Source organism: Epargyreus clarus, unplaced genomic scaffold (genome assembly GCF_041222505.1).
Source record: "Epargyreus clarus isolate Ecla_fem2 unplaced genomic scaffold, WU_Ecla_fem_2.2 ptg000003l, whole genome shotgun sequence".
In the NCBI taxonomy this organism is placed as follows: domain Eukaryota; kingdom Metazoa; phylum Arthropoda; class Insecta; order Lepidoptera; family Hesperiidae; genus Epargyreus; species Epargyreus clarus.
Window position 1 is genome coordinate 16,263,571 of NW_027332211.1, and position 12,353 is coordinate 16,275,923.

Consider the following 12,353-nt stretch of genomic DNA (forward strand, 5'->3'; position numbering starts at 1 on the left):
CAGGTGTGCATGAGCAGTAGTTGCCACTTTGCATCAGGTTGATTGCCCAATCGATTGCTAATTTTACGCACGTACACACATACAAAAGTATTGTGCAGTTTACTTATATTTTTACTTTATAGAAGTAATCTATTTAAAGGTTACAGTCACACACAGTTAAATGCATGACTTCACTTCAGATACAGATTTGCCGCAACAGGTACTTGGGTTGCATACCTAATTATTTTAGGTACTTTAGAAGGTAGGTTCTACAAGGAATATCAACTAAAGACACAGTAAATTGATTGTCAGTATATAATAATATGAACAAAATTTGCTAACGACAACAAAAACTGTAAAGGAAACATCTAAAATGAATTCATCTGAGATAATACCTACTCGTAATATTAACTTTAAAAATGTGAGTATTTTGCCGTGTGATGACCACTTGGAAAATCCTTATATACAGTCTGTTCTAGATAAAATTAAAATAAATGATTACAAGGTGGCATAATCGTAGCTCGAGCGTAGCTCTTCCGGAACCTATTCTGCGTTATAACTGCAGTGTAGTGCTGCTAAGTTCTATTTTGAAGGATGTGGTAAGAGAGACATTTGCACTAGATGTTCTAACTTAGGTCTCAGGGGTAACAAAGCATCTGTAGACTACATGGAGGCCTCCTACCCTGCCTGGAGATTACAAATGTCCGTGGCAGTGGCCACTGACCTTCAGGTGGACTCCATGCTTTTTTGATCCTCGAATCTTAACAAATTGACTAATTTATAAAAAATCCCAAGCTAAGTCTATATTAAATTCAGGTTTTACGACTTATTTCTTTATTATGTATAATATTTATTAGATATGCAAAAAAAAACTTGTAAAAAAGGAACTTGAATTCAATAATAACTTGCGAGTTTCAATCTTAAAGTTAATTAAGATTTAAGATACCGCGTTTTTATGAAGTCTCACGTTATGGACAAATAAATTATACACTTTATTTTAAAAATGTTGTATGTATTTGCTTACGTAAAATATAAGAAAATGTAAATGAAGATATTTTGGCATTTAGTTAAGATTTTTTACGATTTTTCTGTTTCATAGAACAAGTACGTATGTATGTTTAGCTAGTTATTGGATTTATTTGTTTTGTCAAAACCAAAGACCTGTATTTGTATTGCACCTCAGGTCTGTGGCCAAAACCCTACTTACATCCCACGGTTAGATTAGAGTTGCAATCCTAGTTAATACTTCAACTCTAAAATTCTTCTATTTTTTTTCTGCACGGCTTACGGTCTTACATAGGCAAGAGTAATTTGAAATATTAACAAATAAAGTTGAAACACCAAACAATTTGTAAAACATACTTCATTTATCCAAGCAATTGGCCAAGTAAGTGAATACATAAAGTTCCATACCACACATTTTCATATTTGTTATTTGAGTATACATATATTTGTTATAATATCAGCTGTAAAGGACGCACTACTCAAATGCATTGTGAAAATTTAAAATGTACCTATTACGGTCCGATAGATAAGTCGTAAAACCACAAAAAATGCCTTTTTTGTATCTAAATTTATTTTTATCTTTTTAATTTTTAGTATTTGTTGTTATAAGGTCATAGTAATACACAAATAGAAAGAAGAAAAAAACATTATTTCGAAAATTCACTTACATACAAATTACACACTTTGTATACATTGAAAGTGTGTATCTATTACGATTCAAGAGATAGAGCCCTGTGACGGACGGACAGACAGCAGAGGTTTAGTAACAGAGTTCCGTTTTTATTCTTTGTGTAGGGAACGCTAAAAATGACGCTTATGTATAATTATATTGCTCAGACCTCAATTATTAATATCCTCAATTCACAAACAACTATTCTCGCGATTTACAGATTACATACATTATACGATGTTATTTAACGATTCAATAAGGAGATATAATAGTTATTCTCTATTATCTATAATATTTTAACTAAGATGCTGCCATTAAAATGAGCTAAGGTTCACGGACATGATAATAATAGAACACGACGTAAACTTGCATTAATTTTATTTATTATCTACATAACTTAATCCTATGTATTATAATAGTCGATCACAGTCATTATTGAAAGATTTACATTTATTTATATTAACAGATAACAGATATTATGGCAACTTGTGCGATCTTAATTTTGTATTTGAGTATAAATTGCCTATTTTAATGAGATATAAAATGGCGTTAAATTTTGTTTTCTTAGCTACAAGCAGATCTTTATTTAAGGCTTTAAATGTAGTAGCTGTCACTCTTAGTTGAGCAAATCTTCTTATCGTCCGTAACCTCCCGCGCTAGCTGAAGCGGAGGCTTTAGCGCTGGCAGAAGCGAACGCTCCAGAGCTGGCGTGTGCTCCGCCGCCACACGTGCTGCAGCCACCGCATCCGCCGGAGCCGCAACCTCCACCGTTAGATCCGCCGTAGCCTCCGGAGCCACCGCCCCCAGAGCCACTGCCGCCGTAGCCTCCAGGGCCACCGCCTCCAGAACCACTGCCGCCGTAGCCTCCGGAGCCACCACCTCCAAAGCCACCGGATCCTCCATGACCACCACCTCCGTTTCCACCGCCGCCGAATCCGCCAGATCCGCCGTGGCCGCCCCCTAGTCCACCGCCTCCGCCAAGGCCGCCACCGAGACCGCCCCCGAGACCGCCACTTCCACCGCCGCCATGACCGCCCGATCCGCCGTGGCCTCCACCGAGTCCTCCGCCACCTCCGCCTCCACCTCCGAGGCTCAAACCGAAGCTTCCGCCCAGGCCTAAACCGCCTGAGCCACCGTGACCGCCCCCGAGACCACCGCCGCCACCACGGCCGCCACCGCCTCCTCCGCCATTTCCTCCTCCATAGCCACCGCTACCGCCTCCGAATCCACCCGATCCTCCATGGCCTCCTCCGCTTCCACCTGAACCTCCAAGGCCTCCCCCAAATCCACCAGATCCTCCAAAGCCTCCTCCGAGCCCGCCTGGTCCTCCATGGCCTCCTCCGAGCCCTCCTGATCCTCCATGACCTCCTCCGTGACCACCTCCAGCACCGCCTCCTAATCCACCACCTCCTCCAGCGCCACCTCCGAGGCCACCACTAAAACCCCCAGATCCACCGAAGCCACCGCTACCGCCGCCGCCCAAACCCCCTGAGCCACCGTGGCCCCCACCTAATCCACCGCCGCCTCCATTTCCTCCTCCGAGGCCACCACCGCCGCCATTGCCTCCTCCAAGGCCTCCACCGCCGCCGCCTCCATTGCCTCCTCCGAGACCACCACCGGAGCCGCCTCCGTTGCCTCCTCCGTGTCCGCCACTACCACCGTATCCGCCACTAGCACCACCTCCTCCGCCAATGCCGCCTCCGAGGCCAGCTCCACCGCCGAAACCGCCTCCGGTTCCGCCACCGTTGCCTCCGTATCCTCCCTTGCCACCGCCGCCGCTTCCACCGTTCCCTCCACCGGCGCCTCCGCCGAAGCCAGCTCCACCGCCGCCTCCATATCCACCACCACCGCTGCTGTATCCGCCGCCACCTCCATAACCACCGTTGTCAGACGAACCGGTGAATGCGAATCCGCCAGACTTGCCATCATTGGACTTTGTGTATATAACTTTTTCATTGCCTCCTCCTAGGCCACTGCCTCCTCCTAGGCCTCCGCCTGAGCCTCCACCGCCACTACCGCCGTATCCTCCACCGCCACTGCCGCCGTATCCTCCTCCGCCACTGCCGCCTGCGCCGCCTCCTAAACCTCCTCCGCCACCGCCTCCGAGTCCACCTCCAGCGCCTCCTCCGAGTCCTCCTCCGAATCCACCAGCGAGATGGTTGAAGCCAGAGCCAACTTTTCCGAGAATATCATGTACACCACTCTTTACAACTTCCAGGCCGCCGCCTAAGCCGCCTCCGAGGCCAAGACCGCCCCCTCCGCCGCCGCCGCCACCGCCTCCGAATCCGAAACCGCCACCACCGCCAAATCCAAATCCACCGCCACCGCCACCGCCGCCTCCGCCGTAGCCTCGGCGAACTCGCTCTGAAAATAAAAAGGATCCAATATTCATATACATATTTATAAAATTATAAAAACGGCACTTTTTACACTAATGTTCATTGAGCTCTACTTAATTTATAAGCAGTTAAAGAGTTTTTGTATTAATTGCTCAAACACCTTGTTCAAGTTAAAAAATAACGTTAATTATATCAAAATAGTCTTTTAAAAGTTTTTATTACATAATTGTTGTATATTATTGCCGTATAAACTAAAGAGAACCATAAACTTGAACCTAACAATTTCATAGACTATAAAAACCAGTATTATAAGCCGTATGAATATATAATTAATATTGTTATTAAATTTAATTTATAGTAACTATGCACTATAAACGTAAATATGACCTCTTATGTATAAAGGAGTGTACTGCACTAAGAAATTACCTGAGGCATCGCCGAAGGCTACTACTATTCCTAACAAGATGTACAACTGTCTCATCGCTGGCTAACTCTTAACTGTAGACAATTTGAAAATAAGCATCCTTTTATACAACTTTACTTTATAAAAGCTACGTAATCGTGAACGAGTTTGTGAGAACAACTCCGTACTGGGAAATCATATGGTTTTTTATCATTCACTATTCATTGATCGCGGGTTTGTTTGTCTCATTTATTAGTATTACAATATTTTATTTTATTGTGCATAACGTTTTCATTTAAAATTTCTTATTTTATACTTTTTAAAGCTCTATCCTTACGTTAGTAGGGATTTTGTTTTTCAGCTTTTTTGTTTTGATCAATCTTATAATGATAGAAGAAATGTAATTAAAAATTTAATACAACTACCCACTATGATGGAAGTGGTAAAATTTATCATTTATTTAAAATGTAACCCCTTTACAGGGGTGACTTTAAACTAAAAATGTCCATCGCCCCTCTGTATGGTTTTAGGCGAAAACTGTGCAATGGGATGCTCTGAACTTTGAATGTGAAATAAAATATTCAGCTTTAATTAGCATTGGGTAGAAACGCGGCCTCTCAGTCAGGTCCAAGATTCCCCAGGTACGTAGATTGACTTAATTTTTTAAATGTTAAATTTCTATATAAGAGTGTTTTATGTATCCCGAAGTTTACATGGGGAACCTGAGACTCAGCGTAGCGTGACTAGGTTTTATCTGTACTGTCCCTGTAGTTCCGGGACTAGAATAGGGCTACGGTATCCCCTGCCTGTCGTAGGAGGCGACTAAAAGTGGCCTTCCGGGATTGCGGGCGGCAAGAGTGGGAGCTCGAACCGTCCAGCCAGCGACCCCGGGAAGGACGGCGGTATGTGTGGTCGCATACCGTCGTAAACACTACATGGTGTGGGAGGAGCGAAAACTGCCCCCCCAGGGTAGAGCCCGTTGGGCATCGCGCTTGGAGGGTTCCGGTTGTGTTCCGTTGGAGATCCCGGAGTTCTCCAACAAGCGTTGAGGACGGCCACCGGGGGGGTTTTAGTGCGGTAAAAATCCCACATAACCCGGCGTCGCTCCCACGTCGTCGGGTACCTTTTATAGGTTTCCCCCTCGAGAAGAAAAAAAAAAGGTTTTATCTGTACAAATTAACAAGCAAATCATTTAACATACTGACAGAATAATTATATTACGCATACACATTCCCACGGCCGGTTAATAATAATTCGGATGTACCGGTTGCATTTTTTGTTAATATTGTTAGGAGGCGGTTCAGTTAAAAGTTAGAAAGATAGGATCAATTCGCTAGCGGGGTATTTCCAAGGTTCGCCTCGCCTTGACATTGTATGTTATTGTTTACTGAACAGCAATATGCACTATTAAAACCTAACTGTTATCTGTAGGTACATCATTATGTTTTTATTTTCTAGTCCGCTCTGAATATAGAAATGAATCGCGTCGCCATAGCAAATTGTATGACTACATCTGCTCGCAACAACTTCAAAGCGGACGAGTAGTTTGGCGCAGACTATACTAATTTTTAAATGATGAGCCATTGATTATAAGGATGATTTTTTTTAATAATATAGGAGTAGCAGACGAGCGACTTCACCTGATGGTAAATAGCTACTGCCGCCCATATGTAATCAACCCCAAATATGATAAGATTGGCCTGAGGTCTTCACACCCTTCAAACTAGAACATAGCAACGCTTAACACTGCTGTTATTAGGCAGAAATAACTGGCCGGTCGTGGTATCGGCCTCGACCTACGAACCTACGATTCTTCACTTTCAAACTTCAAGTTTTCTGGGTAAGACAGGGCAAAGTAATAAAATAAATCTGTTTTTTTCGGTACTTATTTCGAGATAAAATAAAAAGTTACCTTTTTCGGTACCACGATAGATTAGTACCTACTGTCAATATGTGTACAAAATTTCACGATAATAAGTTATTTAGTAAAGTAAAAATTTATCAGACAAACAAACACACATTCGTATGTAATATTTATTACGATTCCCGTATCTGTGAGATAAGTCAATTTAATTTATTTGTAGATATAATTTAATTATTTACGATATTAGCGTAAATAGAGCGGATTCGAAAACGTAGACGATGCATTCTTACTGATTTCCGATGAAGTCATGGGTAATGGGCTTGTGACTCGTAAGGTTATCTTTAATTAATGAACCTGTATCTAGTTTGAAAATCCTAGTTACGCTTATTCTTAGTATATTGTAGTTTTTGTTTGTATTTTGTACAACCCGATTGGAAGAGAAAATCTGCAAATAAATAGAATTTAATCAATTTCTAGAAAACATCTCTATCGTTTCCACATAACTTCTAATTAATAATAACAAACTTATCATGTTTTGTAACCACAAAGGTTATCTTCGAAACAGCGGACTTTATTTTAAAGTTAATAAAAATACTATAGATAAAAAAATATTTCAACCATTTTCCTCGTATTGAAAAAATGCTCATTGTTTAGTGATTGAAGCTCGGCCTTATAATGAAAAGGTCCAAAAAGAGATTTTTTTCCAAGTTATTTATTTTTTACAAATTAATAATTATTGCTTACTCTAATAGGGAGGGAAACCATCCTGACGAAACCTGCGTGAGACATCCTAAAAATCATAAATGTGCGTGAAATCTCTCAACCACCACTTGGCCAGCACGGTGGACTATGGCCGAATCCTTCTCACTCTGAGAGAACTATTAAAAAACTATTTCACCTTTTTACATTAGCGAATGGTATTTGCCCTATGTATTAAAATATAATTAGTGTAAAACAACGATTAATTCATAAAAGTAACTAGTCACAGGCGTAAAAGGTACTTAGAACTAATTAGAAAAATAAAGGATAATTAATTAAAAATGTCGGTATAAATATCTGTATTTATATCGCAGGCACGAAAATATCAATGATTGATAATATTGAAAATTATATACTGTAGTGTCGATGTATCGATACTATAAGATATAAAAAGGTAAAGGGAAGTTTTTACCTAAAAACTTCAAAGATTACTACATTTTGACGACCCGACCTAGTCCTAGCCTAGTACTCCATGAAATGTCAAAAATATATTTAGGATTCGATATTATCGAAATTTCGGTATATAGTTGCGTCCCTACTTAAATTACTTCTTACTAATTGGTAGTAATACTACCATGTTGATGAACAACTAGTCTTGAGTAGGCGCGATATAATAATTATGGCTTTGTATCATTTGTATCGATAATTACCGTTGTTTATTACGTTTAATTTCAAATTATAGCTTTGTGTCTATACTTCCTTAGATCTTCATTGAAATAAGTAAGAAACGAACATCATATAAATGCGATAAAATTATTTATGGTACAATTTATTATAACATCTTATATTAGATACACAGATAATATATTAATAAAGTTTCAACCTTGTCAGTATTCTAACACTTGATATACGAGTATTTGCAACTATTTTGTGACCTACATAGTAAGAATAATAAAAGCGTCTACATATTTACGCACGTAGGTAAGAAGTAAACTTCTTTGGCGTATTAAAAAAATGATAATTTAATATCATTCCAACAAACAAATCTTAACTAAAAACGAGGAGTAAGAACGGAAGTCAATATTATAAATAACTATGTTATCGGTGCGACTTTGTCCGGTAAAAATGTGTGTTATATCGGCACGCGGAACTTTGTCCTATGGACCTATGGTAAGAAAATGTGTCGTCTGTTACATCGCTGCATCGCTGCGCGATTTCCCATGCAAATATTACAGTTACAGTATGAAGTTAAACTTTTTTACCCAAAAGAAGTATAATTTCAATAAAATATTACTATATTAGATACTTCGCACATTCAGATTTACGTTGTATTACTTTTGTCACGATATGTAAAAATATTTAAGATATAATAAAATTATCGTCGGGTTATCTATGTAAGACTAATTAAGAATAACTAAACACTGGGAAATCCCATTCACAAATATTCAAAGTTGTTTTGGTAAAATTATGGCGTGGGATTTCCTTACAGTATTAGACTTTACAGAATCTTTAACAGTTTAGTAACAACAAATATTAGTATAGTGAGGTAATTATAAGGTAAAAATATTTATGACACTCCCAACAACTGTGGGTGGCCTACATTATAATATGTTATTTACCCAGTTTTCTCGCAATTTTACAGTATTTCTTTATTAGGGAAAAAGCTAAGTGATATTTTCCGAGATTTTCCCCCTCTCCTATGTGAGATTGGGTGAGATTTGGCTACCCCACCCCACCCTTATTTTTTTCAGACAATTCATAGATACCCCTAACGATAGTGATGCAAGAATATGAATTGTTCCATGTAGTTAACTGGTAAGAAACGGAGATAGCGTGCTTACGTTAAGTTAGTATTGAGAATGGCAGATCTTTTGATCTATTAGTCCTTCCCAGGCCGTAACGCCTACATATTTCTTCGTAGTACGCCAAAGCGTATAGCATCGTCACGAACATGATAAATGCATCTTGGTTAATGCAAAAAATACCACATCCGGGTACATATTATTGTTCACTTCGTTGGAAGTATTCTTAGGTTAAGGTTGAAGCAAATGTTAAAGTAATTAAAATGAAATTATTTGATAATCTTCTTTGAAATGTTAATAAAATGTGAACGTAAAAAAATACAATCCTAACTAGCGTTATAAATGGGGCTCTTCAAAAAAGGTGTAAAAAGAGCTCTCCTCCACAGCCGGCGATGCATTGGCGACTCCTCTGGTGTTGCAAATGTCCATAGGCGACGGTGACTACTTCCCATCAGGTAGCCCGTCTGCCTCATCGTTTAGGTATAAATATAAAAAAAATGCGAATGTGAGTTTGTTTGTTTGCTACACCCTTTCGCCCTAACTATATGTATAACTGATTATCGTGAAATTGATATTTCGTGGGGTTCAGAAAAAGACAGGGTACATTTTATTCCTAAAAAGTCCCGTTCTCGAGGTATAAATAAAAACCTCTGAGTGCACGCGAAGCTGCGGGTAAAAGCTAGTCTAATAAAAAGGAATAGGAATAGCACGCAAGTTTCAAAGTTCTGTTTCATTGCAATTTACCTAAGTATAAGCAGCATTCATCTTATTACAAGCAATAATTTCAGCAAAAAATACACAACCGCCAGCTGGCAGTTTTCCTTATTTTTATGCGTAAGTAAATGCTTTAATATTCTGTGGCCATCCATTTCTACCACATACTTACCACCAAAAAACATGATTCCAATATAGATCTCGTTTTCTACGGAAATCTGTGACGCTAAGAAGAGACGTTGGTGAATTAAATAAATGGTCATTATCTCATATTATGTCGATGGCCCGTGGTGTGCGTATTAAAATTAATGGTCACGATTATTGGCGGAGGAAAAACCAAGGAAACTGACATGACAGTTTCACAACTCGGTGTAATGGTTTCCAGTGTGTGAAGAAATTTTTAAATATATTGGCTAGGTTTTAAAATAAAGCTATCAAAAATCCAACATGATTCAGTGAGAGTTAACAATATTACAAATCGATTTACTACCAATTGGTAATAACTCGTGGACGGCACATTTACTCCCCATGCTCAGTCTATTGCCACTATATGTATAGTTGAAGTCTTTGGTATGAAGGAAGCCATAGATTACTTCTTAAATTCTTACTCTGACATAAGAGCTGAGCCCAACAATGGGATAGTGGATATATACTGGCAGCAGCCAATCCCAAAATTATGAACATTATTGGACAATTATAATAATATCTACGCACTCCTACTTTTTGCATCATTTTTTATACGTCTAAAAGTCTAAACAAGTTTGAAGGTTCTCGAGAATACTGCATGTTGGTGTCGCAGGCCGTATAATTACCAGTCTAGCCTTTTTACCAAACGGCTATTGACATTTGACAATACGTCACAAAATAAAAAAAAAAAAATGTGACAACGTTCAACCCATAGACCTGTTGTGTCTGTGTTAAACCACTTGTGTATGTCTTTCAAATTTAGTTCCTTACTCTGCCACCTGGCGCTGTAAGTCGCTGTTAGTGACAGTTCACAGATAGTATATACATTATTTGTAATTCTCAATATGGCGCCGGTGAGTGAAAAATTGGCGGTAGTGTTCATATTTTTATTATATATATGCGTACATTTTACGTAAAAATATTTACGTAACGCAAAAATAGCAAGAAATGACGACAGATTTGTGTATTATACTTTGAAGAGAATTTTGATCGAAATTCAAATAATGAAATTCAAATAGTGTAATAATCTTTAAATCTTTAAATCTTTAAAATGTAATTTGTGTTTTAACTTCTAAGGATCTCATCGAAAACCTCGGATATCAAAAGAAAGAAAGGAGGTAAGTATTAATCTATGGAGGTAAACAATATAAAAATTCTAAGAAAGTAAGATGAATTTATGTTTCCGTCATTCGATTGGGTAGATTATCAAACGTCGAACTAAGCTAGTTGGCTGCCACATTGGCGTAATAAATATATTCAAGAACATATTCAATTTTTTTTTTAATTGAAATGCTGAAAACAGCTCTCAATACGTACTTAACTTTTTGTTTTAGAAGCTGCAGAAAACATACAAAAAAACGTAGTCTCGTAGAATTCTGCGTCTATATTATTCTTATATCCAAATGGTGGTATTCCAAAAGAAAAGAATTTTCCGAAAACTCCATTAGAGGCGGGGATAGCATGGTTTCTGTGGCTAACCTCAGGTAGGTTGTACATGGTTTTTAAGTATAAGCATCCAAATCCCTTAAATGTCCACTGCTAGATAGTGGTAGGTACCTTTACTTCATAATAACACTCATAGAATTATGGAGTTCTGTCCACTTCAAACAGATTTGTGGTGATCTTCTGTGGTTCGGTACGCATGTTATTTGTTATTTATTACTTTACCTCCTGAGGTACTCTCGAAGCGCTATAAGGGAGCCCCTTTCTAAAAGGTGCAAAAAAAGCTCTTTTTAAAATACGGATATATTATTAAGTATGTTTCGTTTTTATCTTTCAAATCGTATTAAAAATAATAATGATTCAGACAGGTCAAGGTTCCAATTAAACGTGTTTGCTTAAGTAAGTTTTCATACACTGACAAGATCGATATATTTAATTATTTAATGTATAACAATGCTTCTAAGCGTTATTAAGAATAACAAAAACCAAGTTTTTGCGAGTTAGCGTAATTGTTAAAGTTAATGTATTCGCGGTAACTACTACTAACTGCGGGTTTTTTGCTTAAGGTTTTTATGGTTCTAAAAACCGTAATTACGGGTGCAGTGCCCCGGAATGGTAACAGGTGTTTTCTCAAACGAAGAATTTTATGATATAAAGGCCCATAGATGTATATATATTATATGTATTATCTTCCTATTTCTGCCTAATAACAGCAGTGTTAAGTTGCTGTGTTCTGGTTATAAGGGTGTGGTAAGGGAGACATACTTTTCCGAGGCGTTTGAGCTTAGTCATTTAGTCCTCAGAGTAGCGGTGCATCTGTGGCCGACCTCATGTACGAATATCTAATGCTATTTGGGGTTGATTACAGGTGTCCATGGGCGGCAGTAGCCACGTACCATCAGGAATGGACTGCATGCTCGTCTTCTACTTCTATATTATGTAAAAAAAAATGTCATATATTATATAAGTTCCACTATGGAATATATTTAACTACCTTTTAGCCCCGTCTTCGTACCTACGACTACATACTCCTATTTCTACTTATAAAAAATAACCCTTAATTAGCCGCCTCAGGAGTTGATTTTCCAAAGGTATTGAAACAGGTGTTTATTTATTTATAACTAAGCGTATTACAAATTTTCATAGTGTGTACTTCAAAATTGGCTGAGGGTGTCATATCAAAAAACCGTTCCTTAATGGTTTCCTACAAAATCAGCCCATTGTCTACAAGGTTCTAGCTTAGCTTGGG

The 12,353-nt window shown here is 38.5% G+C and overlaps 1 protein-coding gene across 2 annotated transcripts; it reads right to left on the bottom strand.

Moving 5' to 3' along the window:
* Positions 1-2,015: 2,015 nt before the first annotated feature.
* Positions 2,016-4,529, bottom strand: LOC140755624 (uncharacterized). 2 transcript variants are annotated; one of them, XM_073090936.1, is made up of 3 exons: positions 4,420-4,529; positions 3,281-4,018; positions 2,016-3,178 (listed from the first exon to the last, which is right to left on the bottom strand). In XM_073090936.1, exons 1-3 carry the CDS (start codon positions 4,472-4,474, stop codon positions 2,289-2,291), a joined length of 1,683 nt encoding a protein of 560 aa, XP_072947037.1. In that variant the 5' UTR covers positions 4,475-4,529; the 3' UTR covers positions 2,016-2,288. The 2 variants fall into 2 exon arrangements, with proteins under 2 accessions (XP_072947037.1, XP_072947029.1); XM_073090928.1 differs by having other exon boundaries at positions 2,016-4,018.
* Positions 4,530-12,353: the final 7,824 nt, after the last annotated feature.